Consider the following 27,161-nt stretch of genomic DNA (forward strand, 5'->3'; position numbering starts at 1 on the left):
AAAAAATGCTTCATTGCTCCTAATTTAAATTACATAACTGATACCCTGATCATTAATGTGTTTCTTCCTCATTTGTACTCTGCACCTCTACTTCATTTCATATCATATTTAACTTTATATATGGTGGGTTGTAGACCTATTTTCAAAATGTGTCGATATTTATTTCACAATATATTTCAGACACATTGGGCACTAAGAAAAATCCTTATTAAGATTAAACATCTGTGTTATTTAAGTGGTAAAAATCTGGAGAGAGAAAAAAGATCTGAAAAGTCAAGTTAGTTAGACTTTTATTTTTTAAAGTTTCACCGGACGTCGTGCCCTGTTGTCGCTGTGTGGACCCGATACTGTATAAAAATAAGGTGGACCCTTGTAACGGTGGTGTGGAGCTAACGGGAAGACTGTCTGGATTATTGATACGGTAACTGATCAAACAGCAGCAGGATGAGCGCAGGTAGGAACTGACACACTCCACAGGACACAACATGACACAGGTCACCACACTGACCATAACACCACCCAGCTGCTGCTGCAGGACACCGTCAGGCTGCAGGAGCAGGAGGAGGCGGAGGCGGAGGAGGAGTGCACGGCTGCAGCTTCCCGCAAACACTTACATAAAGAAACAAATACAACTTCAACACGTTATAAATCTGTATTCTGTTTACTGGAGTACATTTAAACCCGGCTTAAGGTGTCAAAGTGTGGCGGGGTTTTATTAGACCTGGTGGAGGTGATGTCTGCAAGTGGACTCGCCCCTCGATTATAATTGGATTAAAGATTTTGCAGCTTTTAAACAGATTGTGAGTAGAAATGATCTGATATGGGCTGGAATATTAAAGAAAAAACACTTTATTAGTTAAATTTAATTCATTAAATGTCTCCGTTCAAGTCTCAGATCTCTTCTCTGTATAGTCAACACATATTCTTTATTTAAACTGCTGTAAAATGGGACGTGAAAATGCGGAACTATAATGTGAATATGAACATTATAATAAACAGAAACACACTGATTTTTCTCTTCCTCTTTTATTCCTGCCCCGCCTCCTTTCCTTTCCTTCTTTACCTTCTCCCTGCCCTTCTATATCTCCTCCACTCCTCTACTTCCTCTTTGCCTTATTTGCCCCCTCCTGTCCTCTCTGACTTCCTTCTTCTTTCCCTGTCTACTCCCTTTCCCTGTGTATCTCCTGTTTCCTTTCCTACACCTCTTCTTCCACCTGTTTTGTACCTCCTTCTTTCCTTTCTCATCCTTCCTTCTTTCCTACCTTCTCCTCTCCTTCTGTATCTCCTCCTTTCTTTTCTTACTTTCTCATCTCCTTCTCTAGCCTCCTTCTCCCCCGTCATAACCACCTCCTTTCCTTTCCTTTCCTTTCCTTTCCTTTCCTTTCCTTTCCTTTCCTACCTCCTTCTCTCCATCTGTACTTCTGTCTTTCTTTCTAAACCTTCTCCCTTCCTTTTTTCCAGTCCTACCTCCTACTGTCCTTTATCTCCTCTGCCTCCACTTTGCCTCCTCCTCTCCTTTCCTACTTTCTCTTTTCTAGTTCTATCTACTCCTTGTCCTCTGTATCTCCTCCTCTCCTTTCCTGCATCTTTTCCTCCACCTTCACCTTCTCCTTTCCTTTCTCACCTCCTACCCTTCTCTATCCCCTCTCCTACTTTCTCCTCTCTTACTATACATCCTCCTTTTCATTCCTACCCTCTGTTTCCTTCTCTAGCTACATATGTCCTTTCATACCCCCTTTCCGTTCATAACCACATCCTGTCTTTTTATTATGTTATGTTATGTTTTGCTCCCTTTCCTTTTCTTTCCTTTCCTTTCCTTTCCTTTCCTTTCTCCTCCTCTTCACCTTCTTTGCCCCTCCTTTCCTTTCTGACTTCCCCTTTCTTTTCCTATAAAATCCTTTCTTTTGTCTCTCATGTTTTTCTTTCCTACACCTTTTCTTCCATCTGTTTCCTACCTCATTTCCTTCCCTACCTCCTCTCCCTCTTCATCTCCTGTCCTTTTGTACCTTCTCCTCCTTCCCTCCTCTTTTTTCTTACTTCCTCCACCACCCCTGCAAAATCTCTCTCTCTCTTTTGCTTTCCTACCTTCTCCTCTCCATCTGTACCTTCCCCTTTCCTTCCTTACCATCTTCTTTTCTTTGTTATTTTTCTGTCCTCCTTCCTCCTCCTGTCCTTTATCTTATCCACTCCTCTGCCTCCTCTTTGCCTTCTTTACCTCCTCCTCTCCTTTCCTACTTTCTCTTCTCTTTTCCTGTCTACTCCTTTTCCATTGTGTTTCCCACTTTCCTTTCCTACATCTTCTCTCTCGCCCTCCCCTACTTCCTCATTTCCTTTCTATCCCCTCTCCTACCCTCCTCTCTCCTTTTGTGCCTTCTCCCTTTCTTTCCTACCCTCTCATCTCCTTCTCTAGTTACATATGTCCTTTCATTTCCCTTTCTTTCCTTCATAACCACTCCCTTTCCTTTTGTTTTGTTATGTTATGTCTTGTTTTGCTTCCTTTCCTTTCCTTTTCTTTCCTATCCTACCTCCTTCTCTCTATCTGTACTTCTTCCTTATCTTCTTAACCTTACCTTTTCCTTCCGTACCTATTTTTTTCCTGTCCTACCTCCTCCTGTCCCTTCCTACTTCCTCTTTTCTTTTCTTATCTACTTCTTTTCCTCTCTATCTCCGCATTTCCTTTCTTACCTCCTCCCCTTCTCTATTCCCTCTCCTACCTTCTCCTCTCCTAATATACCTCCTCCTTTTCTATCCTCTTGTCTCCTTATCTAGCTTATCTGTCCTTACATACCTCTTTCTACCCTTCGTAGCCACATCCTGTCCTATCCTGTCCTACGTCCTCTTTTACTTGCCTATCTACTTAATTTCAACTGTATCTACTATTTTCCTTTCCTACATCTCTCCTTCTATAGCTCCTCCTTTCTTTTCCTACCTTCTCCGGCCCCTCTCTAGCTTCTTTTCTCCTTTCATACCCCCTTCTCCCCTTCATGACCACCTCCTTTCCTTTCCTTTCCTTTCCTTTCCTTTCCTTTCCTTTCCTGTCTTTATGCTGAGCTAAGCTAACTAGCTGCTGGCTCTAGCTTCATGTTTACCGAACAATTACAGTGGTATCGATTTTCTCATCCAGCTCCAGTGCAAGAAAGAAAACAAGAGTATTTCCCAGAATGTTGAGCTTTTCCTTTAAAGGCCTTGCGTGTCCTCACTCCACCTAAACAAGTGTTTTCACTTATTTTGAACTGTTTCCTGTTATTTATTCCAGCTGTGTATCCCCCTCCCTCCGCCCCTGCGGCCAACATGTTTGGAAATGTGCCCGGCTACGAAGGCACTGTGGCAGGAGGAGGTAAGAGGAGTCCAGCCTACAACTCTTCACATAACATTCATGTAGCTGCAACAGCTTAAACTTTGTGTTTCTGGGGCCACCTTTAGTTCACCTGGTAGAGTGTGGGCCCCATACAGGCTGAGTCCACCGCAGAGGTTCGGGTTCGATTCCAGCCCCTGGCACTTTGTTGCATGTCATCCCTCCTCACTCTCCCACATTCCCAATCTGAAATGAACAATGAAGGTTTATTTTTGTTGCTGCAGGAGGTTACCTGCCCCCTCCTATGCCCATGGAGCCCATAGCCCCGCCCCAACCTGGCCCTGTACCTGAGGACTGGAAGTAAGGCCTGACATCACCTATCTCACCAGCCAATCATGACATGTTGATGTGGCTCTGTGTTTGTTAGATTAAAAAATGGCGTTCAGAAGTATTCTGGTTTAACTCATGATGTGAATCTGTGTGTGTGTGTGTGTGTGTGTGTGTGTGTGTGTTGCAGCATCCCCACTCTGTCAGAGGACGTGGCTCGTGAGGCTTTCAAGAGCTTTGCGAATTCTCAGTGTTGCTACAGTGAAAGTCCTGCCAAAGATGGAGTCATCACCAGCATGGAGCCGTTCAACACCTACAGGGTGACCTGACGTTCACACTCTTTATGATGCTGTTACTGGTGTGTTTGTTACTGAAGGGTGCTCCAGTCGTGCTCTGTCTGCCCAGAACCAATGAGGCAAAAGCAAAATTTTATTTGTAGCACATTACATTTCAGGTGGAATCACAAGTCGCGTGAGCTAACACGTGAGTTGACACGATGTGACAGTGTAAAGATAAAACGTTACACATAATACATGTGAAGAAGTATGAATTAAAATGAAAATAATTAAGATCAACAGCAGACCAGACCACCTCTTAATTTGGTAGCGAATTTATTTTCACCAGTTAGCTCAAATAAAGTTATTTAAGTAATTGCATGAAAACTTAAAGTAATAATTTTAACTTATGTCAGTGTCTCTCATGGAGGAAGGTTCCTACGCAGGTTATCCTACCCTGAGGTGTAGAGTCTGTATGAGGTGTGTGAGTCTGTATCAGTTGTGTGCCATAGTGTGAGATGATTTCTCAAAAGAGATTAGTCTAAAAACCGACTGACTTTAACTGCTTTTTGGCTTCCTGTTCACAGCCTTATGATAGAGTCAGGGCCCTCAGGAGTGCAGATGTCTCCGGGTTTTCCGCTCTTTAAGCACAGGTTTGTTACAAAGACACCGCTCGCAGTCAACGTTCACAGGCTGTGAGTTTAACAAAGGAAGCTTAAAGATTCCATCTGATGCTCAGTTTCCTGCCAAAGATTCTCAAAGCAGAAAAGGTGTCAAGTCAAGTCAACTTTTTTCATATAGCACATTTTATACAATGAGCGTTAACTCAGTGTGCTTAAGATACATCATACATGGCAAACATAAAATATGATATAAAATAATGATGTATTACACATGACATGATAAAAACAGACAAAATAAGAAGGTACTATAATTATCATTATTCTTAACACTACAAAACACCTAAAAACCAACTAACAGCTTGTCAAAAAAGATATGTTTTTAGTTTGCTTTTAAAAGAGAACACTGTTGTAGCAGACCGTAGTTTTTGTGGAAGAGAATTCCAGAACCGGCCTCACTCAGAAGTTGTCTACTTCGGCGCTTGGGTAGTGATTTGCGGCGTCAGACACTGATGAAAAAAGCCGTCCTTAAATGTCGACATGATTCAGGGTTGCTCGTAATTATAGTTTAACGGTGTTTGGGGGGAAACGCTGCAGGACAAGAAGGAAAGTTAAGGCAGTGAAAGTCCGAGTTAGGTGGGTGGGAGGAGTGGTGGATGGGTCCAACAAACACTGACTTTCACCCGGGAGAGTTGTGTTCATGTCCCATAAGATTCTAAAGCCAAACCATGTTCTTTTTCCCGAAACCCAACCACATGTGTTAGTTGTTAGAAGGAAAAATAACGTCCATTTGCATTGTTGTACTTTTATTTTGAAAGACACTGTATGTAAACATTAAATTCCCTGTAAAAACAGAACTATATTTTGAAAGAACACAATGCATGTAACAGGCAGAACTTGACACCACGTCCTAGAATGTAAACAACCAACGCACCTGGGTACCTTTCACGTTATATCTGGACGTGCAAAGTCCATGACCAAACGTCCATGTGACGAGGTTGTAGTGAGAATGTGTTGATGTGCTTTGCAGATATTAACACCCTTTTTTATTTTGTTTATTGTCAGTCTCTGTATTCAGCTCTCTTTTTTATAAATCCGTTTTCCTGTTTTAAGTTGCTTTGCAGTGTTCACAGTTGTAGCCGATGCTGGAATAGCAACTTTATCTGCAGGGTTCTCCGCCATTACATCTTTTGGAGCAGCCAATCGTAACACCCTCACTCCAAAATGGCCTGTGATTGGCCAAAGTCTCCCGTCACAGGCTTTAGAAAATCTAGCCTCCTCTCAGAGCTGAGAGGAGGTGCAGACGTCTACTTAAATTACAATGTGCTCAAAGTTTGTCATGGGATTTTTGCCCAATGACGCCAAAATAAAACTTCCTACCCCAGCTTTAATAAGACAGTAAAACCATCAAAAAAGTAAGAATGAAATAATACAATAATAAAGACCAACAGTTGACAGTTAAAATTATAATAAGACGTGAGTTAAACCAATAAACGAAGTAAGAATAAAAAAAAATAAAATCATACATAAGACCAGCAGGCCAGACTACTGAAAGGAGCGACTGTGATCTGATCACATTGTGGTCAGGGCCATATGATCACATTTTGAATGTAGTTAGTTCTGCTTCTTTTACATGTGCAATCTTCTTCACCCAGATCACATATCATATGTTCATACCAGGGACACACGGAGTATCAGGTCTCTGCTGCCTCTCCGTGCTGCACGTTTGAAGGACTGCATGTGTCCACACAGAGACAGTTTAAGGACAGTATGACATCACGTCACGGCAGTTTATAAACACTTTAATTGTGGGACTCTGATGACTCTCACATGACTGTCATTGGACCTCAGAGACTCTCATGCGACATTAAAATGTGAACAAACTGTAATGGTGGAAAAATAGGGAACTGATGAAGCATCAGCAGTGTGGACCAGGGCGTTTTCAAAGTCTGACACCAGTCTTAAATTAAGACAGCTGAGCCCTCCAACACCCCTCGATAACACCCTCCCCTCCCTTATTATTCTTTGTCTAGCTTTAATTTGGGGGATTTCCATGCTCTATGAGTTGGCTCCTCATTTCTCATAATGTTTGACCACAGAGTCAGTCAGTTAGCTGTGGGCACAACTTGAGTTTTAAAGGTTATGCTGAATTAGATGTTGGTAGTTCTTGTTTGAAACGTTCCCATAGATGTTCGGACAGTTAATACTGGATCAGTTTGATACTGAAGAAAACTTAAAAATGTGATGATTCTGGGGCGTCGGTGGCTTAGTGGTAGAGCAGGCGCCCCATGTACAAGGCATTTGCTGCGGCAGCCCGGGTTTGACTCCGGCCTGTGGCCCTTTGCTGCATGTCCTTCCCTCTCTCTCTCTCTCTCTCCCCCTTTCACACTTAAGCTGTCCTATCAATTAAAGGCTAAAATGCCCCAAAAAATATCTTTAAAAAAAAAAAAAATGTGATGATTCTCAAGCAAGATCTGGAGTCACGAGAAGCATATTTTTTCTATGATTTCTAAGCTGATTTATGGACGATTATTTAGAGATCCTCCTGAAGTGTAAGTCAAACTGAATAAAATAAAATCAAAATCATGTAATCTATTTTGAATGTTGAACGGAGCGTGACTGGACCATCTGTCCTCTCTGAATTCAGTTTCCTAATTCCACTTATTTTAACATAACCATTGCTCTGTTTCTGTTTCTTTTACCTTTATCTTTGTGATTATCTTTTACTTTAAAAAATTATAATTATGTTGTTATTGTTTCTATTTGTACCACAGTTGAAACTCTGCACGTGTAGTGTCTATAACTGATGTGTGTTTTCTGTTCTGCAGTATCGACTGGAGACGTTTACTGAGTCCAGGTCAACTGAGTGGGCCCACAAACCTCATGAAGGTACACACACACACACAGAGTCAGATATGACACACGTTTCACATTCTTAAGTAATATGATCGCAGTGTATTGACAGTACAGTACCATTTAGTACGTGTGGCCTGCTGGCTGGTGTTGGCCCCAAACATGACATGAAATGCGTGCATTATATTTTAATTATGCATGATGCTGTTATGTTTGTTTGTTCAACTTGAACTCTGTTCTGAGCATGAAAGTGCAGTGAATTGGTGTCATTGCATCCTTAGGGACAGTTCACCCCCAAACAGACATTGCGCTAGACTTTTTCGTTGCCGGTCATTTTGACCGACAGGGTCATAAACATCCGGTCATAATCTATTTTTACCGGTCATTTTAATTTTCGTTTTTAAATGATAATAAAGATATTCAAAGACATTTAGTTTTCATTCGTTTGTTTTTAATAAATCCAACAAGCAAGTTATAAAGTGTGCATTAATAAGGACATGAACGAAAAGATGAACAGACATCCACACACCGCAGTTCGGCGTCTGGTCTATTTATCACGTGAGCCGCGAGCTCTTCTGTCAAGCTGGATAGAGCGGATAGTACCAAACAGGAAGTCGGACACAGAAAAGACGAGAGAATCCGGCCAATTTTCAAAATAAAATAACAACAGCGTGCACTGAGGAACGTGAGGAGAAAATACCAATTGCAACCGGTCAAAATGACCGACGGCCTTCAGATTTTCCGGTCATTGTTGTAAAAAAACGGTCAATGACCGAGAATATCCGGTTAACGCGACCCCTGCCCCCAAATCAAAGATACTTTTCCTCTTACCTGTGGTGCCTTTATAGATCTGGATTTTTTTTTGTCTGCCTTCCCTCCAATTTAATGGAACTAGATGGCATTCAGCCTGCGGTACTCTAAGCGCCAAAAAATACATTTGAAAAACTCAACAGCAATGTCTCTTTCCAGAAATCATGACCCTTCTACTCAGAATAATCCACAGACCTTGTTGTGAGCAGTTACATATGGGAACTATTTTCTTTCTACCAAACTGCACCCACTAAGTGTGTCACTGCACAGAAGGAAGTGTGCATTTACTTATGAACGAGAGGTAAATAGTCGTGACAGCAAGAGATGTAAACATTAGTGGCATCCTCCTCAGCTGAGCTGTAACGATAGCTAGCTCAGTGGTGCTAGGGGTTACGGTTGGCTGGTGTAGTGTGGTAAAAAGAAAATAGTTCCCACTTGAAACTGCTCACAGCAAGGTCTGTTGATTATCTTGAGTAACCAGATCATGATTTCTAGAAAAAGACATTGCTGTTGAGTTTTTCAAATGTATTTTTTTGGCACTTTGAGCACCACAAGCTGAGTGCCATCTAGTTCCATTATATTGGAGAGAAGGTATTTTTGATTATTGATTACTATTATTGATTTTGGGCCAAACTGTCCCTTTAATGTTATTTAATTCCTGTAAGTTAATGAGTGTAAACCAATGGGATACATCAGTTGTTGCGAGAAAGGCAGGTTGGTTTTTGACCTAACACAGACAGAAAGATGGGACAATTTATGGTGACTTGATTGGTTTGACTTTTTGGTTAAACACACTAGTGCACACACATCGCAAGTAGAGCTGATGGAAATGAATTGTTTCCCAGGAAGTTTAACTGCCTGCGTCATGTGTTCTTTAATCCTGAAACAAAGTCTGAACCTTCAAACAGCTCTTTGAAGAAGTGAGTTAAGCATAAAGAGTTGTTCTGGATGTTGCTCAGTAAGACAAACAAATAGGCAGAACAATCACCATGTGATGAAATACTGATGTGAATTTGGTTGTTTCTTGTATTAAAAGGTTGCTTTCTAACAACCTAATCTCATACAACAGATACCTGAGTGTCTTTGAACACACCAACAGGAGAAACAGTTCTCAGTCACATTAAATCAGTCCTCCAATGATTCAGTGTTTCATTTTCATGAAGTTGTTTTTGACGGACAAAAATGGTTAAAATCTGTGCAGCAGAGCCCGTGATATCCTCAGCTTTAGTCCTTAGTATGGCTCAAATTCCACAAACCTTTATTTCCCATAATACACTTGGGTAGTGTCTTTCATTAGATTATCATCTTTCTGCCTGTTAGGAGCCATTCACATGCGGCATTTTTTGCACCCTCACATCCATTGTTGTATGTACGTATGTAGACCCGTGGATTGTGTGTTCAAAAGCAAGAGTGACGCCATGGTGGCACGCAAGCACTTCCAAGTACCTATTTGTCAGGGTGCTACACCTGCGCCCTGAGATAGACAAAGTTGTCATATCATGTTCATCACTTTAGTGTAGGTCTGCCCAAAGCTGCACAACCTGTCCCACACCAAGGATGATATTTTAATTGCTTACACACTTAAAGAACATCACCTGGAAGAACTCGGGATTTCTAATTAGCAGGTTATGGTCACATAGCAACAGGAGGCGCCACCTGCCTCTGCACCCTTAAAAGTTGGCACAAGAGTAGCACCCAACACCCAACCATACATTCTCCCGGTGGTAAAAGACATGACATGTATCAGCCCTTAGACAGGCACATCTTGACTTATAAATCTAGTGTCAAGTGTCCAAGTCCAGGCTGAGATAACCCAGATGACATTACTATGGCAGCAGGTGTCAGGTGTTTTTGATTAACAGGTGGGTGTGACGTCTCTCTTGTGTGATTCACAGGTGAGCCGGCTGACTTCTACACCCAGACCGCCCCCCGGCCCTGGGAGATCCAGGCCACCAAGACTCCCAGCCTCTTTATTAATCTCACAGAGGAGATCCGCGTGCCCTACACCTCCTCCATCCGGGTAATCGGTTAATAGGAGATATCCATGTTGCCATAGTAACCTGCTGTGTCATGTAACTGTTGACCTGAACATTGTTTGATTTTAACATACAGCTGACGGCCAATTGAGCCAATCAGAGAGCAGGTTTCTCTGAGTTTAGAGGATGAATATTTTTGGAGTTTTTGAGGAGGTGATAGAGGTCCTTGAGAAAAACATTCAAGGGTGAGAGGATTCAGATGGTGCTTGAGGAGGTCCCATAGGTCTCTGAAAAGCTTCTAGGGGTCCTTGAATAGGTTCCAGGTGTTCATAGAGGAGAACTCTCAACATGGACCTTGTTTTTGTCTCGTGGAAACAATAATTTCTGAAATTGGTTCAGTATTTGAGAGAGCACTGCTGGCAGCGACGAAACAGGCTGCAATGTAACCAGTAGGGCCCAACCGATATGGATTTTTTGGGGCTGATGCCGATTCCGATATTATGGAATAAAAAAATCTGATAACCGATATATCGGCCGATTAAATTTTTACGTTTTTCAATTTAAAAAACCCAGAAATACCTGCTTTTGATGGCTTAAATATAGTTCAAACACTCGTTACAAAGATATAAATTGAAGGAAGAACATTTTACTATTTTCAAATACTTTTATTATCAGAAATTGTGTGGAACAAGCAGCATATGAACAATTTGAATACAAAATAAATCAAAAATATGATGTGCAAAAAGGCAGTAAACCTTTGGGAAATAAAATAATCATGTAAAGTCTATATGAATTAAGACATTCAGATGTATGTTCACAGTACCAGAGTTCTTCTTATTATTGCCAATTTAACAGAGGTAGGTTTAACACCATATTCCCAGCTTTTTTTTAGTGATGAAAATTGCCGATTATTCTCTAATGGCTATAATCAGCCCATTAAATCGGCCAGCCGATAAATCGGTCGGGCCCTAGTAACCACTCTGGGCAGGTGTGGTCCATTAATTTGTGTCCATTAAAACTGTTTGTTTTTGACACTAACGGGCTCAGATTGTTATTATAAGTGTCGCACAAAGTTACGGAAAGGACCCTTCAGAGAAAGGAAAAGTTTTTCCGTAGCTTTCGCTTGTTCCGGTCTGTTTTGTGTTAAACCTCGCTAATGATAAGTTTCATTATGAAATCATACGAGAGGTAACTTGTTGTTGGAAGAAAACAGTGGAAATATGAGAGTTGGAGAGAGGAGTGCCGGTGAAAGTTTGTTGTGTTTGAGTACGGAGAGTATCTTACTCTTATCTGAAAGATTTTTAATGTCATGGCAGAATATTAAGCTGATTCCAACGGTGTGAAAAAGTGATTTCATAGTGAAACTTGGAAACAAAACAGAAAGGAAGAAGCGAAAGACTCATTTCTCTGAAGGGTTCTTTCATAATGTTGTAAGATACTCATAATAACAATCTAAACCTGTTAGTGGCAAAACCAAACACTTTGAATGAACAGAAATTGAAGGGGTGGTTACACTGACCCTTTTTGGCTGCTGCCAGCTGTAGCGCTCCCTCTCAGTAATGGACCACTTTCAAAAACTGTCGTCTCCATCAGTCACTCAGACACCACAACATGGGAAAACAGGATGCAAGATGAAAAATACTGGATGGTCCTTTTTAAGCTGTGTCAAGCCTGTCACAGTGGTCCCTTAGGAGGGTTCCATGGAGCCTTAAAGAGCTCCCAGGAGCTGTTGGCGGTGTCAGAGACCCCTGAAGAGGTTCCTCGGTTGTTCTGAGAGGGTCCTAGAGGTTTATTGTAGTTCTAGAGGGTCTTGAGTTAGTTCAGTGATTCTCAAATGGTGTGCCATGATGCAGATTGAGGTGTGTCATGGGATTTTGTGACAACCCCATATTATCACTGATATTAACTGGGCCTATACAAAAAGTTATGGAAGAATTTTTAATTGTATTTTGATTTTGGGTCAGTATGTTGTGCGAGAGAGGTCTGTAAATCAGGGGAATTTGAGGATTATCAGGATTTGATCCATTTGGTCCGATAATGTACTGTATGTAAAGTTTACAGCAGCTGCACTATTGAATCATTGTATCCCCATTCAAGTTAACAGAGCACTAAACTGAAAGTCTCCAGAAGTCTAATGTACCTGCTCCACTCCCAGTAATGAGGAAGTAGTGCCTGAATGAATGGGGCCCACCCTTCAGCACATTATCCACTTCTCTTTATACATTTGTGTTTCGGACACACTGAATTGTAATTACCACGCACTTCCTCAAAGCCTTCCTGTCAATTGACATGCAACCTTGGTAACCTGTCCCAGCCTCAGCTCTACTGGCAATTTAAAAAGTGAAATGTTCTTACATATTTACACTTAAATGAAAGTGTTATTGATGTTACAGAGCTGCCTCAGTCGCTGTCCACTATTGTCTGTTATGAACGTTGCTGTCTGCTGCATTGCATTATGGGATATTTATGCTGGCGTAGGGTTAAGTGTTTGCTTACAAACTAAAAACTCTCCCATACTGTTTTAACATGCTAAGTAGCGTGTTAGTATGGAATTTGGGGTGCAGCCAGTGCGTTAGTGTGACTCCAACAGACAGTAAATGTATTTTTAACTTTGCATGTGTGTGTGTATGTATGTGTGTGTTTTAGGAGTGCTTCAGCTGCCATGCCACGGGGTTGATGCCGTGCGATGAGTGCCAGGGAAGTGGAGTAAGAAGACTCAATCACTCGTTCATATAATCAGTAACAGTAAACTACAGTGATTACAGTTTACACATATATAACAACACTGAAGACAGGAGAAGTTTGATGAGGATATAATATCAGAAGATGAAGATGTAGTAGATTAATCAACAAATATAATTGTGTGTGTGTGTGTGTGTGTGTCTCTGTCTGTAGAAACCATGCTGGGTGTGTAACGGCACTGGAATGAGGGATAATGAGAGCTGCTCTCGCTGCAACGCTACAGGCAAAGACAAGTAATGAAAGAGAAATGTCACGTTTTCTGTCATGCTTTATCAGATTTATGTATATGTCTCTCTCTTACGGGGGTCACATGCCAAAAAGGTTGGAAACGCTGACTCAGGGGTTTAAAGTTTTAATCCTTAAGATTTAAGTTTCTTTGAATCCCTTGTGTGTGGGAAGAATCCAGGGCGTGAATGGTGTACTTCACCACTGTAAACTACAAGACCTTATTACAGAATATAAATACACTGAATGACTGTTGCTTAAAAAAATAAAAAAACAAAGTTTGATTTAATGAAAATCCTAAGGATTATAACCATAAGACATTTCTTCAAGTCTAATTTGTGACCATTTTTGCATGTCATCCCCGTCTCTTTCCCTGTCCATTCTCTACGATCCACAAATGACCACACTAAAAGGGCCAGGCTTCTTTTTCTGCATGTTTGATCCGTTCACTACAAATCCCGCTATGAAATCTCCCTGCAGCGATGCCTTCAAGGACGGAGAATGAGGCCGACGACTTGATAAACTGAAATTTCCTTTTCTCCTCAACCATACAGCATTTATTTCCGTAGTGGCTTTTCCAGCTCTCGTCCATGTTAAACTGCGGACTGTCCACCGAAATCGCTAACTTAAGATAACAGAGGTAGCATCAATGACGTTAATTCCAGCGACACTCACAAGGTGCCACTAGCTGCCATGCAACCTGTTGCTTTCAAGTTTTCATTCTTAACATGACAGAGTTAAATCAGAGCGGTGCAATTTGATGCAGTAGCCGAGCAGAGTATTAAAGGCATACTATGCAGGAGTGCATGTGTGGCTCAGCTTCGCCCTTCGAGTCGACTGGTCGCTATGTTTTTAGGCCCCAATTACACAGGATCACACAGAAAGCATTTTGCAGTTTGCTTAACACGAGGCACACGCCATGGCTTTTATTTATTTTAATCAAATGCCACTAGTAGAAAAACACTTGCTGCGCCTTTTTATTGTTGCCAGGCAACCACCCCATCACCTACTTACCCTAACCTTCCCGTACAATGAATCTATTGTTTATTATTTATTTCACAGGAATCAGTATCTAGTCCCTAAAATGTTGAGGCAGAGGGTACTTGCTGTAGCTCTGGCTGAGGGTGAGAGGCTGTCAGTAAATAGTTTGTTGGACACAGGAAGACAGAGATCTGTGTGGGTACATGAGACCCTTAACAAAAGGGAGGATCATGGGGGTACCACCACTTGGTCCAGGAGCTTCTCCTCCATGATGGTGTCATTTCCCAGGCATATTTTAGGATGACTCAAGGGCAGTTTGACAACCTGCTGTCTATCGTCAGGCTGAGCATAACAAAAAATGACTTCTAACTACAGGGAGTCCTCTGGTCCTACAGAGCGACTGAGCACCACCAGTTGGTCCAGGAGCTTCGCCTCCATGATGGCAATTTCAAGTACATGCTTGAAAGTATACGCTTCCAGAAAATAAGAAAACACAGGCAGAGGGCAGGTTCTCTGTAGATACAGACACCGGCACACTCTACTAGCGGGGTCCTAAGTATTGACTGAGAGTGATTAATTCCGTGTGACGTAGTATGCCTTTAAATGTAAGCTACTGAAGGTTAAAGTATTGAAATGGGTCGCGGATGGTTAATACATGTATTTCATGTCATGTTAAGGAGCCGCACAAAATGTTTCTGAGGGCCGCCACTAGGCAGTGGGCCACACTTTGACTAACTGTGAGAGAGAACATGAGAAAAAGCGGTATGGCCCTTTAAATGGCACTGTACTGTCAATACACTGCGATCATATCACTGAAGAATGTGAAACATGTGTGTCATGTCTGACCGTGTGTGTGTGTGTGTGTGTGTGTGTGTGTGTGTGTGTGTGTGTGTGTGTGTGTAGCTGTAACAAGTGTGATAATCGGGGAACGAAGGAGTGTGAGACCTGTGAAGGAAAGCGACAGCTGCTGACCTACATCAAGCTCAAAGTGGAGTGGTGAGTACTGATACTACGGCTGTTATGGGGTCCGGTCCTGGAGTTCTAGATTCCAGTGGTCCTTGAGAAGCTTCTATGGAGCCTTGAAGAGGTTCAAGGGTTTGCTTGTGGTTCCAGAGATCATTATAATGTTTCATTAGGTTTTCAGGAGTCAATGGAGATGAAGTTTAAGAAGTCAATGAAAAGTGTCCTGGGGTCTTTGAGGGGCTTCAAAGGTCCTTGAGGAGGTTTGCTGAGACCTTGAGGGTGTTGCAGACGTACTTGAGGAGGTTCTAAGTGACCTTATGGAGTTTCTCAGGCCATTGATTGTCCCAGAGGTCCTTGAAGATGTTATATAGGGTTCTTGAGAGGATTTAAAGGACATTCCAGGAGACCTTCCAGGGGTCTTTGAGGGGGTTTCAGCAGTCCTTGAGAAGGTTCCCTGTGTCCCTGATATTCCAGTGGTCCTAGAAGGAGGTTCCTGGGGTCATTGCTGAGGTGGTCCTGGAATATTCCACAATGTTCCAGGAAAGTTTTCCATTGGTCTTTGAGGGGGTCCATGGGGCCATAAATAGCTTCCAGGGCTCATGAGGGATTCCAGAGCTCCTTCAAGATTTTCTAGTAGACTATGGGGATGTTCCAGGGGTTTCCAAAGGTTCTTGAGAAGGTTTCTAGTGGTCCTTGGAGATATTTCAGGTCCACTAAAAATGTGCCAGTGGTCCTAAAGGAGGTTCATGGGGTCATTGTGAAGATTTTAGTGGTCCTTGAGTATGTCACAATGGTTCTGGAAGATTTTCCACTGGTCCCTGAGAGGGGTCCCTAGGCCTTAAATCACTTCCAGGGCTTATTTGGGATTCCAGAGCTTCTTGAAGATTTTCCCGTGGTCTTTTGAGGGATTCCAAAGGTTTCCAAGGGTCCTGTAGAAGGTTCCCTGAGTCCTTGATATTCCAGTGGTCCTGGGAGATGTTCCAGTAGTCCCTGAATATGTTTCTGTAGTCCTGAAGGAGGTTCCTGGGGTTGTTGCAGAGTTTTCAGTGATCCTGAATTATATCATAAGTTGTTTCAGTGGTCCTTGAGGGGGGGTTGTAGAGCTTTAAATAACTTCTAGGGCTCATTGGGGATTTCAGAGCTCCTCCAGTGGTCATTGAGGAGGTTCCAAGGGTCACTGACGAGGTTCTAATGGTCCTTGACAAAACCTCATGACATAAAAATGATTTTAAATTTGTTGTTTAAATTTTACACACAGTGGCTTTAATGTAGTTTCATAAATTATCAAAAGGATCTGGTGAGCAGTGGTGATGTCATAGATCAGACTTTGGTGACCTCTGGTGGTGGAAAGATAAATACCTGCATGATGTTAATTTAACCTGATAGAATTCTTCACACTGTTTCCAATTTAAATAACTGATTAAAATTATGTATGTGTGTATATGATTACCTGTGTGTGTGTTTTTTATATGAATAAATGCCTTGTAAATACAGTGTATTTGTGTATGTGTGTGTTTAAGGACTAACAATGTGGAGGACCACGTGATCGAGCAGAACTCTGGTCTGAAGGTCGATGATCTTCGCTCAGTGAGCGGGAAGGAGCTGTTCAAGAACAACCAGTACCTGGTACACACACACACACACACACACACACACACTAAAATTGCATTTAAATTTACAGTCTCAAGGTTTTAAGTAAAAAAAATAGGGAGTGGTGCTGCTAGGCACTACTCATCCTGTAGAATACATGATTTTTTTTTCAGTGTGATTTCACTTCACTGCCTGTTTTATCTCAAACAGGAAACCCTGACTCTCCTCCCTTCATTATGTTCCTCAAATACAGCTGAGGTCATGGGGTGATTTAAGGACGTTGCTACTGTTAGCTGCCTGTTTTACTGTCAGCACTGAGTGTTAGTCTCTCTGTCTGTCTCCTCTCAGCTCTACCCACTGATCGGCTTCCCAAACCCAGCCATCTCTGAGGCCTCTGACCGTCTGATCAGAGAACACCAAAGCAAGTACGCCCAGACCTCCAGGATCCTGCAGCAGGTGGGTCAGCAGACGACTGCATGACTGAAACATTCAGGAACAACCCAAATTATGAAAAGATAAAATGTATTTCAGCTATCATTAAGGCCCCTCTTTTTTTGTCATTTCTGTAAATGAAATCAATCTTTGTAGTCTTATGCCCTGTTTCACCAAACACTTTCAGTATGGTACCTTTGGAACCAAAGTAACCCTTCAGACATGGTACCTAGACCCTAGCGGTTCCACTGCAAACAGTAATCTTAAATGTGGGCGGGGTTGTTGTCACTCACTGCTCCATCCAGCACTCACTGTATTTCCTCCTTTATCAGTCTGCACCTCGTTTATCGTCCACAGAACGAGGCTGCTCATTTTCAGAACAAAATAGAACAGGCTGCAGTGAGAGTCTCTCTCCATGGGATATTTAAAAATAGTCGGTTTGTGCATTTAGTCCTTCTCAGGCAAGCTCAGGGGTTTATAACCTGCCCACAGGAACAACGCTCTTTGATGCTTTTTTTTCTCCTCCGAGTGAAGATTGGAATATATGCAGTTCACATAATCTGGTCGACATTAATGTACATAAACGCTTGAAGATCCACTCATTACTAAAAGTGTATGTCATATAAAAACTAAAGTGACGGTCAAAGTTGTCACAGTGAAATTCAAGGTGTGTTGATGGATTCAAGTCGTCAGCTGATGCATTGAGTAACATTACAAGTTAACGTTCCACCTTAAAAGTTGCCGGCAGTCGGCCCACTTAAATTATTTTCTCTCAGACTCCAGCTGCTGTGAGAGGCAGCAAAACATCCTTTAATTTTATAGTTACAGTTTACTAATAAAACTCTCCACAGTATGAACAGAGGTTACATGAGCCTCAAAACCAGACACAGCTCAGCCCTGAGCAGAGTGGCCGTCCTCTACTGACCAATCAGACTGCAGTGTTCACAGCTCCACCTTTTAGTACCAGATCTGTGTGCTAGGTACCCCAACAGAGGGGGGACCAAAAATGAGGACGGTACAGAACAGTTCCATTGGGAACATCCACAACTTTCACAGTGGAAATGGAAAAAAAGCGTACCGAACTGAACTGTACCGCACAGCTCGGTGGAAACAGGCCTTAAGTCAGTGGTCCAACAGATCCAGCCAGGGGGTCCAGATTTCTCCTTGGCCCTGTCATCGAGCTAGTTTGCTGTACGTGTCAAATAGCTGTCCATTATTCACTCACTCTACAGTAGAAGACAGCACTTCAAAATAGAAGCTCTGTGCCAGAAATTCACTGTACTTCTAAATAAAGTGTGTTTTTTACAAACTTGACATGTTTGCGCGTCACTTGCAGTCCATTCAGAATAGACTGTGACCCACCAGTTGGGAACCACTGGTCTAAGCAACATAATTTTGAGTGCTTGTGCAGATATCAAGTCAGGAGACAGGAGTGAAACAGGATAATAGAAGTCTAAATATTTCTCAGTCTCTCAGTAAAGATGATGTGAGTGCAGGAAGATTGGAAGAGATTAGGTCGATATGAATGAGTGATGTCAGGCATTACTGTCATAAATATGGTGTCTGTGAAGATGTGTAAAGTGCTCATGTAGGATAACATCATGCATTAATTAGGAGTCTTAAAATGTGTCGGGGAAACAAATGTGACTCATACCTGCTGCAGTGAACTTATTTAATTGAACTGAGGACTCAGCTGAAGAGAGTTTAGTTTGAGTTGTTTATTGAAAAATGAGACAGTAGTTGAAATGTGAAAAGAAAACAGTTCAGTTGAAGCACAAAGTTGAAGTGTTTGCTCTGTAAACAGATCATCAGTCAGAGTCTTAACACCACTGACAGATCTTCCCGTGGGCGATGAAGGCAGATGCCTGGGGTGCCAGCCAGAGGGAAAGTCAAACATTAGGGAGATGGTGGAGTATATTTAAAAAACATTAGAGTAAGAGAAAATGAAAAGGCAAACAAAGCCATCAGTGGTGCAGTAAATAAAAACAAGAAGACAAAAGTTGCAAATTTGCACATGCTTTGTCCTTGAACTGTTTTTAACTTCTAACACTCAGAAAGAAAGAGGGCAAGTGATACCCAAAAATGTGAAACTTTTCCTTTAACATTTCCCTCTCTCTTTGCCCCTCAGAGGCAGACGGTGGAGTTGATCCCCATCACCAAGGTCAACTACAAGTGGAAAGGCGACTCCCACGTCTACTACGTCTACGGCAACGAGAACCAAGTCAGCGCCGACAATTACCCAGCAACCTGCTGCTGTGTCATTCTGTAGACACACACACACACACACACACACACTGTCTCAAACTACCATTTTCTCTTTTTTTATTTTATTTTTTTTGAATCCATGCCCTCCCTCCAGGACAACTTTTAACCAGTTACTGCACAGATCTTTCTGGTGGTGCTCACTGGGATCCCAGAGTAGTCAGGTCCCAGTGTTGTGGAGAAATCTGCATGTTATATGATGATGAAAACTGAATTTAGAAAATTGCCTGAAATGAATGCCAAACTGAAACTTCACAACAAAAGGGAGAGTAACAACTTTCTCAGTGCTGACTTTAATATTTGATTATTAAGTGCTCCACACTAACGAAACACTCCTGGAGGGATTCATGTGTTTCTCTTTGTGTTTCCAGAACTGTCCGTTCCACTCAGACTCTACCTCCTTTTAGGACGCCGTGATGCGCCACCAGGTGTCCTGATGAGACAAAATAATAACCTTCATATCAAGAATTATACTTTAACTAGACAAATCTTTCACAAGAGGAGAACTGAATTGCTGGTATCCAAATTTAAGACTGAAATATTATAGTTAAACTGACCGTCTGTATCTGATTATTGTCTCAGTGTGGACACCTGTGTCGGCCGTCATGTCTCTGACACCATGACCACTTACCAAAGATATTCTTCTGTTACAGTTTACTGAAAACACATGCCAGTATGTGCCATTTGATGTCCTCAGTATTGCATGGAAACCTCATATCTCCAAATTATAGCTTTTTGAGAGCAAGCAGGACTTTTAATTTCTCCAGATGTGAACAGATCAGATTCATGATATGTAAGGGAGCTTTCACATCAGGGACCAGGCCCAGATCTGAGTACGCTTGACCCCAAAGTCCAGTTTGTTTGACTAGTGTGAACACTTTGTACTGTGTTTGTACTTTGTACTGCTATTCAATGTGACTACAAGGTGATTTAACAAGTTAGGAAACAGTCTCAGTTTAATACCGATGCCTTAAGGCAGCCCAGCGCTGACAGACCCGGATCTGGCCTCACTGTTCCCTTCAACCTGCAGTTGGAGCTCGGGAAGGAAGCGTAGAGCTCCAGTGCCTGACAGCAGCTGCTCTACCTCCATGTGGGAACAGAGATTTGCCTCGCTAGTCCACATTTGACAGTCCTTGAGGCAGCAGTGCCTGTCTGCTGCAACCTTTTCTACACTGTAGCATCGCAAAAATGTCACGTAATGGCACTTGTGCTCATATATTGCCTTACAAGGTGAAGCGTACAGGGTGCCACCCGCTACTCAGTTAAACATTTACATGCACTCACACACTGGTACTCTTACTTACGCAATTTGGGAATCAGTGTCTTGCCCAAGGATGCTTTGACGTGCAGATTATAGCAGCTGGGGATCGAACGGTCAACTTTCCAACTAGTGGATGACCCACTCTACCTCCTGAGCCACTGCCGCCCTGCAGGTGATGACTCTGCAAGTGTAGTCAGGTACAAAACATTACTAATGTGAACGCTGAGCAGCAAGGGAGTGGGTGGGGAGGGAAGTAAAACTCGGGGACAGTTTGAATCAATCGTAGCGCGTATGAAAACGCCCTGAAAAGCCAGTCACATGTGGAGAGCAGTTTAAAAAAGGAGATATGAAGTTTTCATCTCACTGAGGTTACATTTATGATGAGTGCTGTGTGATATTGCATTTGTGTGCGATCAGGTGACGGAGGGAGTGACCTGCTGCTCTGTGTGGGAAGCAGAAACACAGTTCAATAACAAAAGAATGTGGTTCACCTGGTTTCTACCTGAGCTGTTCTCTCTGTGGTTTAATGTTACATGAAGGTAGAAACCACTCCAGTGTTTAAACTGCTGAGATCAGACGCTTCAACACAAACACAACAAGGCTGTTGTGACTCCAGTAACAAAAGCCTTTGTTTGTCTGAAGGACGGGTCACACCAGGAAGTGTTGAAGCGAAATTTGTCCCTGTCTTCGCTAAATGTTTTGGTCTAGAAGCTCGGTGATGTACTGACTGCTTACAGGATGAGCTGGTGAACCACTGTAGCTGCATGGCGAGCTAACTACTAACACGCCAGTGCTGATCAGACACAATAATGCTTCTTTCTATTTCTCTGTACTGGATGTTTTTTCTCTTGCATTTTGTCCTCGGGATTGTAAATCATTTCTTTCATTAAAGAGCTGTTGTTAGCGAGTTAGTTAGCTCAGTCGCTAACAGGACAATAAACTCAGACAGTTTAAAAAGTGACCAAGGGAGCAGGTTTCACCTCAACATTAGGAGGGACACATATTAAGCGGAGAGTATGGGGGTTCTCCCCCAGGAAATTTTGAGCATCAACGTTTTATTTTCTGCATTCTGGTGATTTTTATGCACCAATTTATGGTGTAAATGTCTTTATTAATGTAAAAAAAAATCAGGCTCTATGTAACAGTTCAAAATATAAAAATAGACTATAATGAAATTTAATGTAGTGAGGCTCTTAGGCATCGGTATTGCTTTCAAATATGTCTGCTCTTGTAGATCAACTTCTAATTTAACATAGTCCCTGTTGAGTCACCACACATGTTGGCAGAGTTTACATTTCTGTCCAGTGTCTCTCGGTTGGGAAAGTAAAATGTGCACATGGCACCTTTTCACATCAGTGAGAAATGAATTCATAACAATTATAAACCCCTGAACTTTAATAGTTTATGTGTTACAGAGATATTTATGCTCATGTCAAAAGTTCCTGCACATTCAAAACACATCCCACGTATTTGTGTTCTCTGAGAAGTCAAGAAAAAAGTTGTGATACTATGAAAATACAATATTATATAATATATTATAACATAATATGATATAATATAATATAATATACTGTAATAAACTGCAATTTAGCCATAATAAAGCCAAAATGTTTCAAGAAAAAAGAATCTACCTGCCCTATCGTCCGCTGTGTATTACGTTATTGCTCTGCTGATAGTATCCCCATTTTGGAGGCAAAGTTTAAGCCACCATCCGCTGCTCCTCATCAGACGAGAAATATTGAAACTAACTGAAACATTTCTCATCCGGCTGAATCAGTACAAGGCACAATTTGTCCCATGTTGTCATGCACAGAGCTGTTACAGTGGGGATACTCCAAACAAGTTCACTCAAATATTGGTAGGGACATTTCTGTCCTCCTAAGATATTGGTCGGGACACGTCCCTTTCGTCCATATGCAAACCTCTGCTCTTAGTTCACAAAAGCATTTTAGCACTGTTGCAGAAATAATCTCCGTCCACACTAACACACCTGAGAACGCCTATCACATGGTCATTTACGTATACTGGGCATGTGCATAACAATGTAAACAGGAAGTAGATCGTCTGCTTTGTAGTTACAGATAATAATACTACGGAGATGGCGAAAAGTAAGACCAGAAATTTTTTTGCTTGGAGCAATGATAAGGTGGAACTGTAAATGAAAGTAACATATGAGTATAAGGTGGTCTAGGTGGTCAGTAATTATATCTGGGTGGCTGTGCCCCCCCTGGCCACCCCTTGGTGGCACCTCTGACAGTGTGAAGTGTCAGGAACAAGAAGCATTAAATAAACTAAAGTTTGTCACATTCAGCCATTAAAGAAATGGCAAAGAAAACTCTGATATTTTAAGAAGCAATTACATCATAACACTATTATAAATATTAAGCTTTGCCAAGCGCTTAATGTTTCCTGTCCTGTGTGAGGTCCATAAAAGCCTTTAAGACTGTTTCTCTGTCGCTTTGACTCTCAGCCAATCAGCTCTTATTCTGTGAAGCTGCCTCGCTAAAGGGCATTTTTTGTACGAAACTTTACTGAGCCGACAGCTGAAATATCCACGCAGCAACCCGAAACATGTATCTCCAATGCTTGTGATTACTTTATACCTTTCAATGAGCTATGATCATTTTTTACAACTTTTAGCCTCAACAAAAGTGTAGTCAAACTCTTTGGTGCTTTCACAAAATGCTGTTCTGCTCTGTTAGACCTTAAATACTTTTGGTGATTTATGTTTTCCACCTGATAACAGCTGTATCATAAAGCAACTGTCAGATCTCAGTACAGTGTTTGAGACTTTCAGCTGCACCAGAAATACAAAAAAAAAGGTTTGTACATAACTGCAACATCGTCATAGCAACTAATTCAAAACCCCTCATGATCCACGTGGATCAGAAGACACAAATGTATTCATTAAAAACACAAATACAGATTGAAATGTGTCAGAGTCTTGCTTTGGTCCTCTTGAATATATTAATATTAAGGTTGTTGATGAAAAAGAAAATATTTTTTATTTTGACAAAATTGCAAAAAAAAAAAAAATGCTGGAAAGATTAACTTGAATTTACCATTGAACATAAGCTGACATCAACATTTAATGTCAGAACACAAATACACAGCCTGCCCCTTTAAACGGCCCTCCTGCAGTACAGCGGAGCTCCTATAGAGGGCGCTCTCTGTGTGAGTAACATACTCTGCTGACTGCCTTCAGTTTAACCAGTTTACCTGTGACATAAAGGACGAAGCCACTTCAGGTTTACAGGTTTTATTGTGTAAATGGCCATATATTTTTCATATATTTATATTTATGTAACCACATATATTAGCTGATTTAAATATTCCTTCCATTCTGCATTTGATAATATCTATGCTGCTTATTGTTTATCTTTGGTGGTTGATTCTTTAAGCTGTTATTTTTTTTTTCTGTTGTCTGCGCAACACTTTTCAGCAGTCTGTAAATTTTCAGAGCGTTCATGAGCTCCATGTTCAAGTGACTCTGGCTGCGTCCGAAATTCCGTCCTAACATGCTATTTAGTTTTGTTTGAAAACTTAGTACACAAATTGCATCTGATTTCCACCCACCCATACCCTTAAAGCTCAGTACCAGAACCGACCCGTCATTAAGTCTAAGTCAAAGCCACACCCACCCACACCCGTTAATAAAAGTCCTGCGACCTGACCAACACCCATGATTAAACACACAGAGGCTACAGTCCCTCATATTAAGCTATTCTTAAGCTGTTCTTGAATTACAAATCCAGTGGAGGAGAAGTCTCTTTCATTGGCTGCAGTCATTGCTGGGATGGTGACAATTTGTGCAATCACTGCAGGTTAGGAAACATTTCAGCATGCTCGTCCCACCACCTGCAAAGTTTCATCGCTTGAGTCCTCCATGTTTGTGACGAATGTGAAGATGAGGTCAAAGGTTCAACTTGTGTCACTGACTATGAAAATAAAAGGAATTGCAGCTTGATAATAATAGTGGGTTAGATGCCGGGTATCTAACTGCGCCCGGGGGCGTCAGGGGGAAACAGCGTGACAAGGACAAAAGTCTAGGCGGTGAAAGTCCAACTGTGGTGGGCGGGAGAGGTGGTGAATGGGTCCAACAAACACTGACTTTCGCCCAAGAAAGTGGTGTTCATATCCCGTAAGATTCTAAAGCCAAACCTTGTTCTTTTTTCCTAAACCCAACCACACGTGTTTGTTGTTGAAGGAGAAAAAAAAAAAAATTTGGGGTGTTGTACCAATGTAGTGCGTTTATTTTGAAAGAGACTGTATGTAAACAGTCAATTTCCTGTGAAAACAGAAGTGTATTTTGAAAGAAAACAATGCATGTAACAGGCAGAACTTGACATGGCGTCCAGGAACGTTAATAACCAAAGCACCCAGGGTACCTTGCGCGTCGTATTGGGACATGGAAGTCCATGACCAATTATCAGTAGATGACAGTGTTCATAACAGATGATGGTGGACAGTCACCAAAACACCTCTGTACCGTCAATATCACTTAAATTTAAAAATTTAAATGTATGATTGCACTTTGCCAAGCGAAATATATTTTTAAATCATCATTTTAAATTGCTGGTAGAGCTGAAGTTGGCATGGGTTACCATGGTAACGCGTCTCTAACCGGCAAGGCTCACAGGAAGTGACATGGTTATTACGGCTCAGTGCTTCCAAAAAGACACATACTACTGTTTATGTACACAAAAGTATATTAAAGGCTTATAGGCTACACATACTGAGTATGTTGTGCATAGCGTGTGGTTTCGGATGCAGCGCCTGCTTTTTATTGTCTCAAAGTAAAGTGTTGCTGCTGGAAAGTGATGAAGCTTTTATTGGGTGGAATGCTCCTTTATCTGCAATGGAAATGCCTTAAAACAACACTGTGACTAACAAACATCTCTGCTACTAACCTGATACTGTTATTACTCTGCTAGTACTCAGTAATACTCTGTTACAGTAGATTATTCATCACATGTTTCTGTTAAAGATGGAAATAAACTCAGAGACTCACCTGCGTCTGTCACCTCTGTTTACAACTACACCTGTGAAACAGTATGGAGTCCTGAAACTGACAAAATTTAATATCAGACAAGTCAAAAATATAACTGAATACATGAACAAAATAATATCAGCTAATTAAATAATTAAAATTGTGTGTAAAATTATATATAAAGCTTTTTACTTTTCATTTAGATTTAATTTTTTTTCTTCACCACCATTCATTTAATAAAATACATTAAAACTTAATTCAATCAACTTTATCAATTATTTACTTTATCTTTTGGTAGCTTCTTGTTTTTAAATTATATTTTACTTTTAAGTAGCTAACTTTGTTAGCAATAATTGCTGGCAATTTTTAGCACTTTAGCAACTGCAGATTGAATCGTGATGTTTGCTAACAGTAACCTCTGGGTAGAAAAATACCCATGTCATGTACGTAAAATAAAACATGCTGAGCAAACACTGCCTCAGTTGGTTAAGTGGAGCTGCCAAAAAAGAGGCCCACCTAAAAACAATCAATATAGGTTTAAGTGAAAGCTATATTTAAAATATTCTCACTACCTTACCTTGCCAATAGACAGCCCTTTCCAGCGGAGAACTAAAGTTATCTCAAAGCCAACAGTCTCCATTGACAAAAACAGTAATTTTACTTCACAGAACACTGGAGTTGCTGATGTACTGTACTAGATTTGGTTAATCAAATATTTTATTTCCATCCTTAAATCCTCCGCAGACACCATGAAAACTACAAAAATAAAAACCATAAAAACAAGGTCTGAAATACAAATACCTTAATTACTTAAAGAGTCTATCAACAAATGTCCAGCATTTAGACATGCCCAACAATAGTCTCTCACATGGGTTTTCTGATAATAGACACGTCCCAAAAAATTAGCACAGCAACAGAAAATATATTGAATTGTCCAAACAGGCCATTTAAACAAATATTATAATCAGATACAAACCAAATAAAGGTGCAAAATGATAATTACCGTGTGCGCCTCTTGGACAATGCAGAATATTATTATTTTGGGGCCATATGTACTTCTTTTGCAACCATGTTAGCTCTCTGCCGCCGTACTGCCTCAGCCCATAATGCAACAGGTGCGACCAATGTTAATAAACTTATGACAGACAATATGAAAAGCAATTCAGTTAAACTTCAGTAAAAATGTCTCAGACAGTTACACCTGTGCTAAACTATATATCTTTAAATGTTACAGTTACAGCTGAAAATGACAACAGAAAAAAAAAAGTTTGCCGTTTTCACATATCTCCACAGTTGAAATCAGTTGCCAGCTGTCTACCAGCAAGTGACTGTTGTTGTTAGCATGATGTCACAGTGATTGGGTCTCTACTGATCAATATCACATGCACTGGCTGATGTGTAATGAAAACATCTTTTAAAAGATTATTACAGCTTTTTTTCTTTTTTTGCCATTGGTGCTTTATTTTTAAATATGTGGTGTATATGTACATATACTGTGTGTGGCATATGTTATATTGGTCAAAGACATACATTGACACACAAACTGTATATGTACTTAT

General features: G+C 41.2%; 1 protein-coding gene across 1 annotated transcript; it reads left to right on the forward strand.

Moving 5' to 3' along the window:
• Nucleotides 1–341: 341 nt before the first annotated feature.
• LOC117257155 (protein SSUH2 homolog) lies at nucleotides 342–25,622 on the forward strand. The gene is made up of 12 exons (XM_033627098.2): nucleotides 342–454; nucleotides 3,257–3,337; nucleotides 3,580–3,655; nucleotides 3,813–3,942; nucleotides 7,346–7,406; nucleotides 10,076–10,200; nucleotides 12,803–12,862; nucleotides 13,052–13,131; nucleotides 15,008–15,100; nucleotides 16,588–16,693; nucleotides 17,006–17,113; nucleotides 19,218–25,622. The coding sequence occupies exons 1-12, from the start codon at nucleotides 445–447 to the stop codon at nucleotides 19,356–19,358; spliced, it is 1,071 nt and encodes a 356-aa protein (XP_033482989.1). The 5' UTR covers nucleotides 342–444; the 3' UTR covers nucleotides 19,359–25,622.
• The last annotated feature ends 1,539 nt before the right edge of the window (nucleotides 25,623–27,161 follow it).

Source organism: Epinephelus lanceolatus, chromosome 1 (genome assembly GCF_041903045.1).
Source record: "Epinephelus lanceolatus isolate andai-2023 chromosome 1, ASM4190304v1, whole genome shotgun sequence".
NCBI lineage: Eukaryota > Metazoa > Chordata > Actinopteri > Perciformes > Serranidae > Epinephelus > Epinephelus lanceolatus.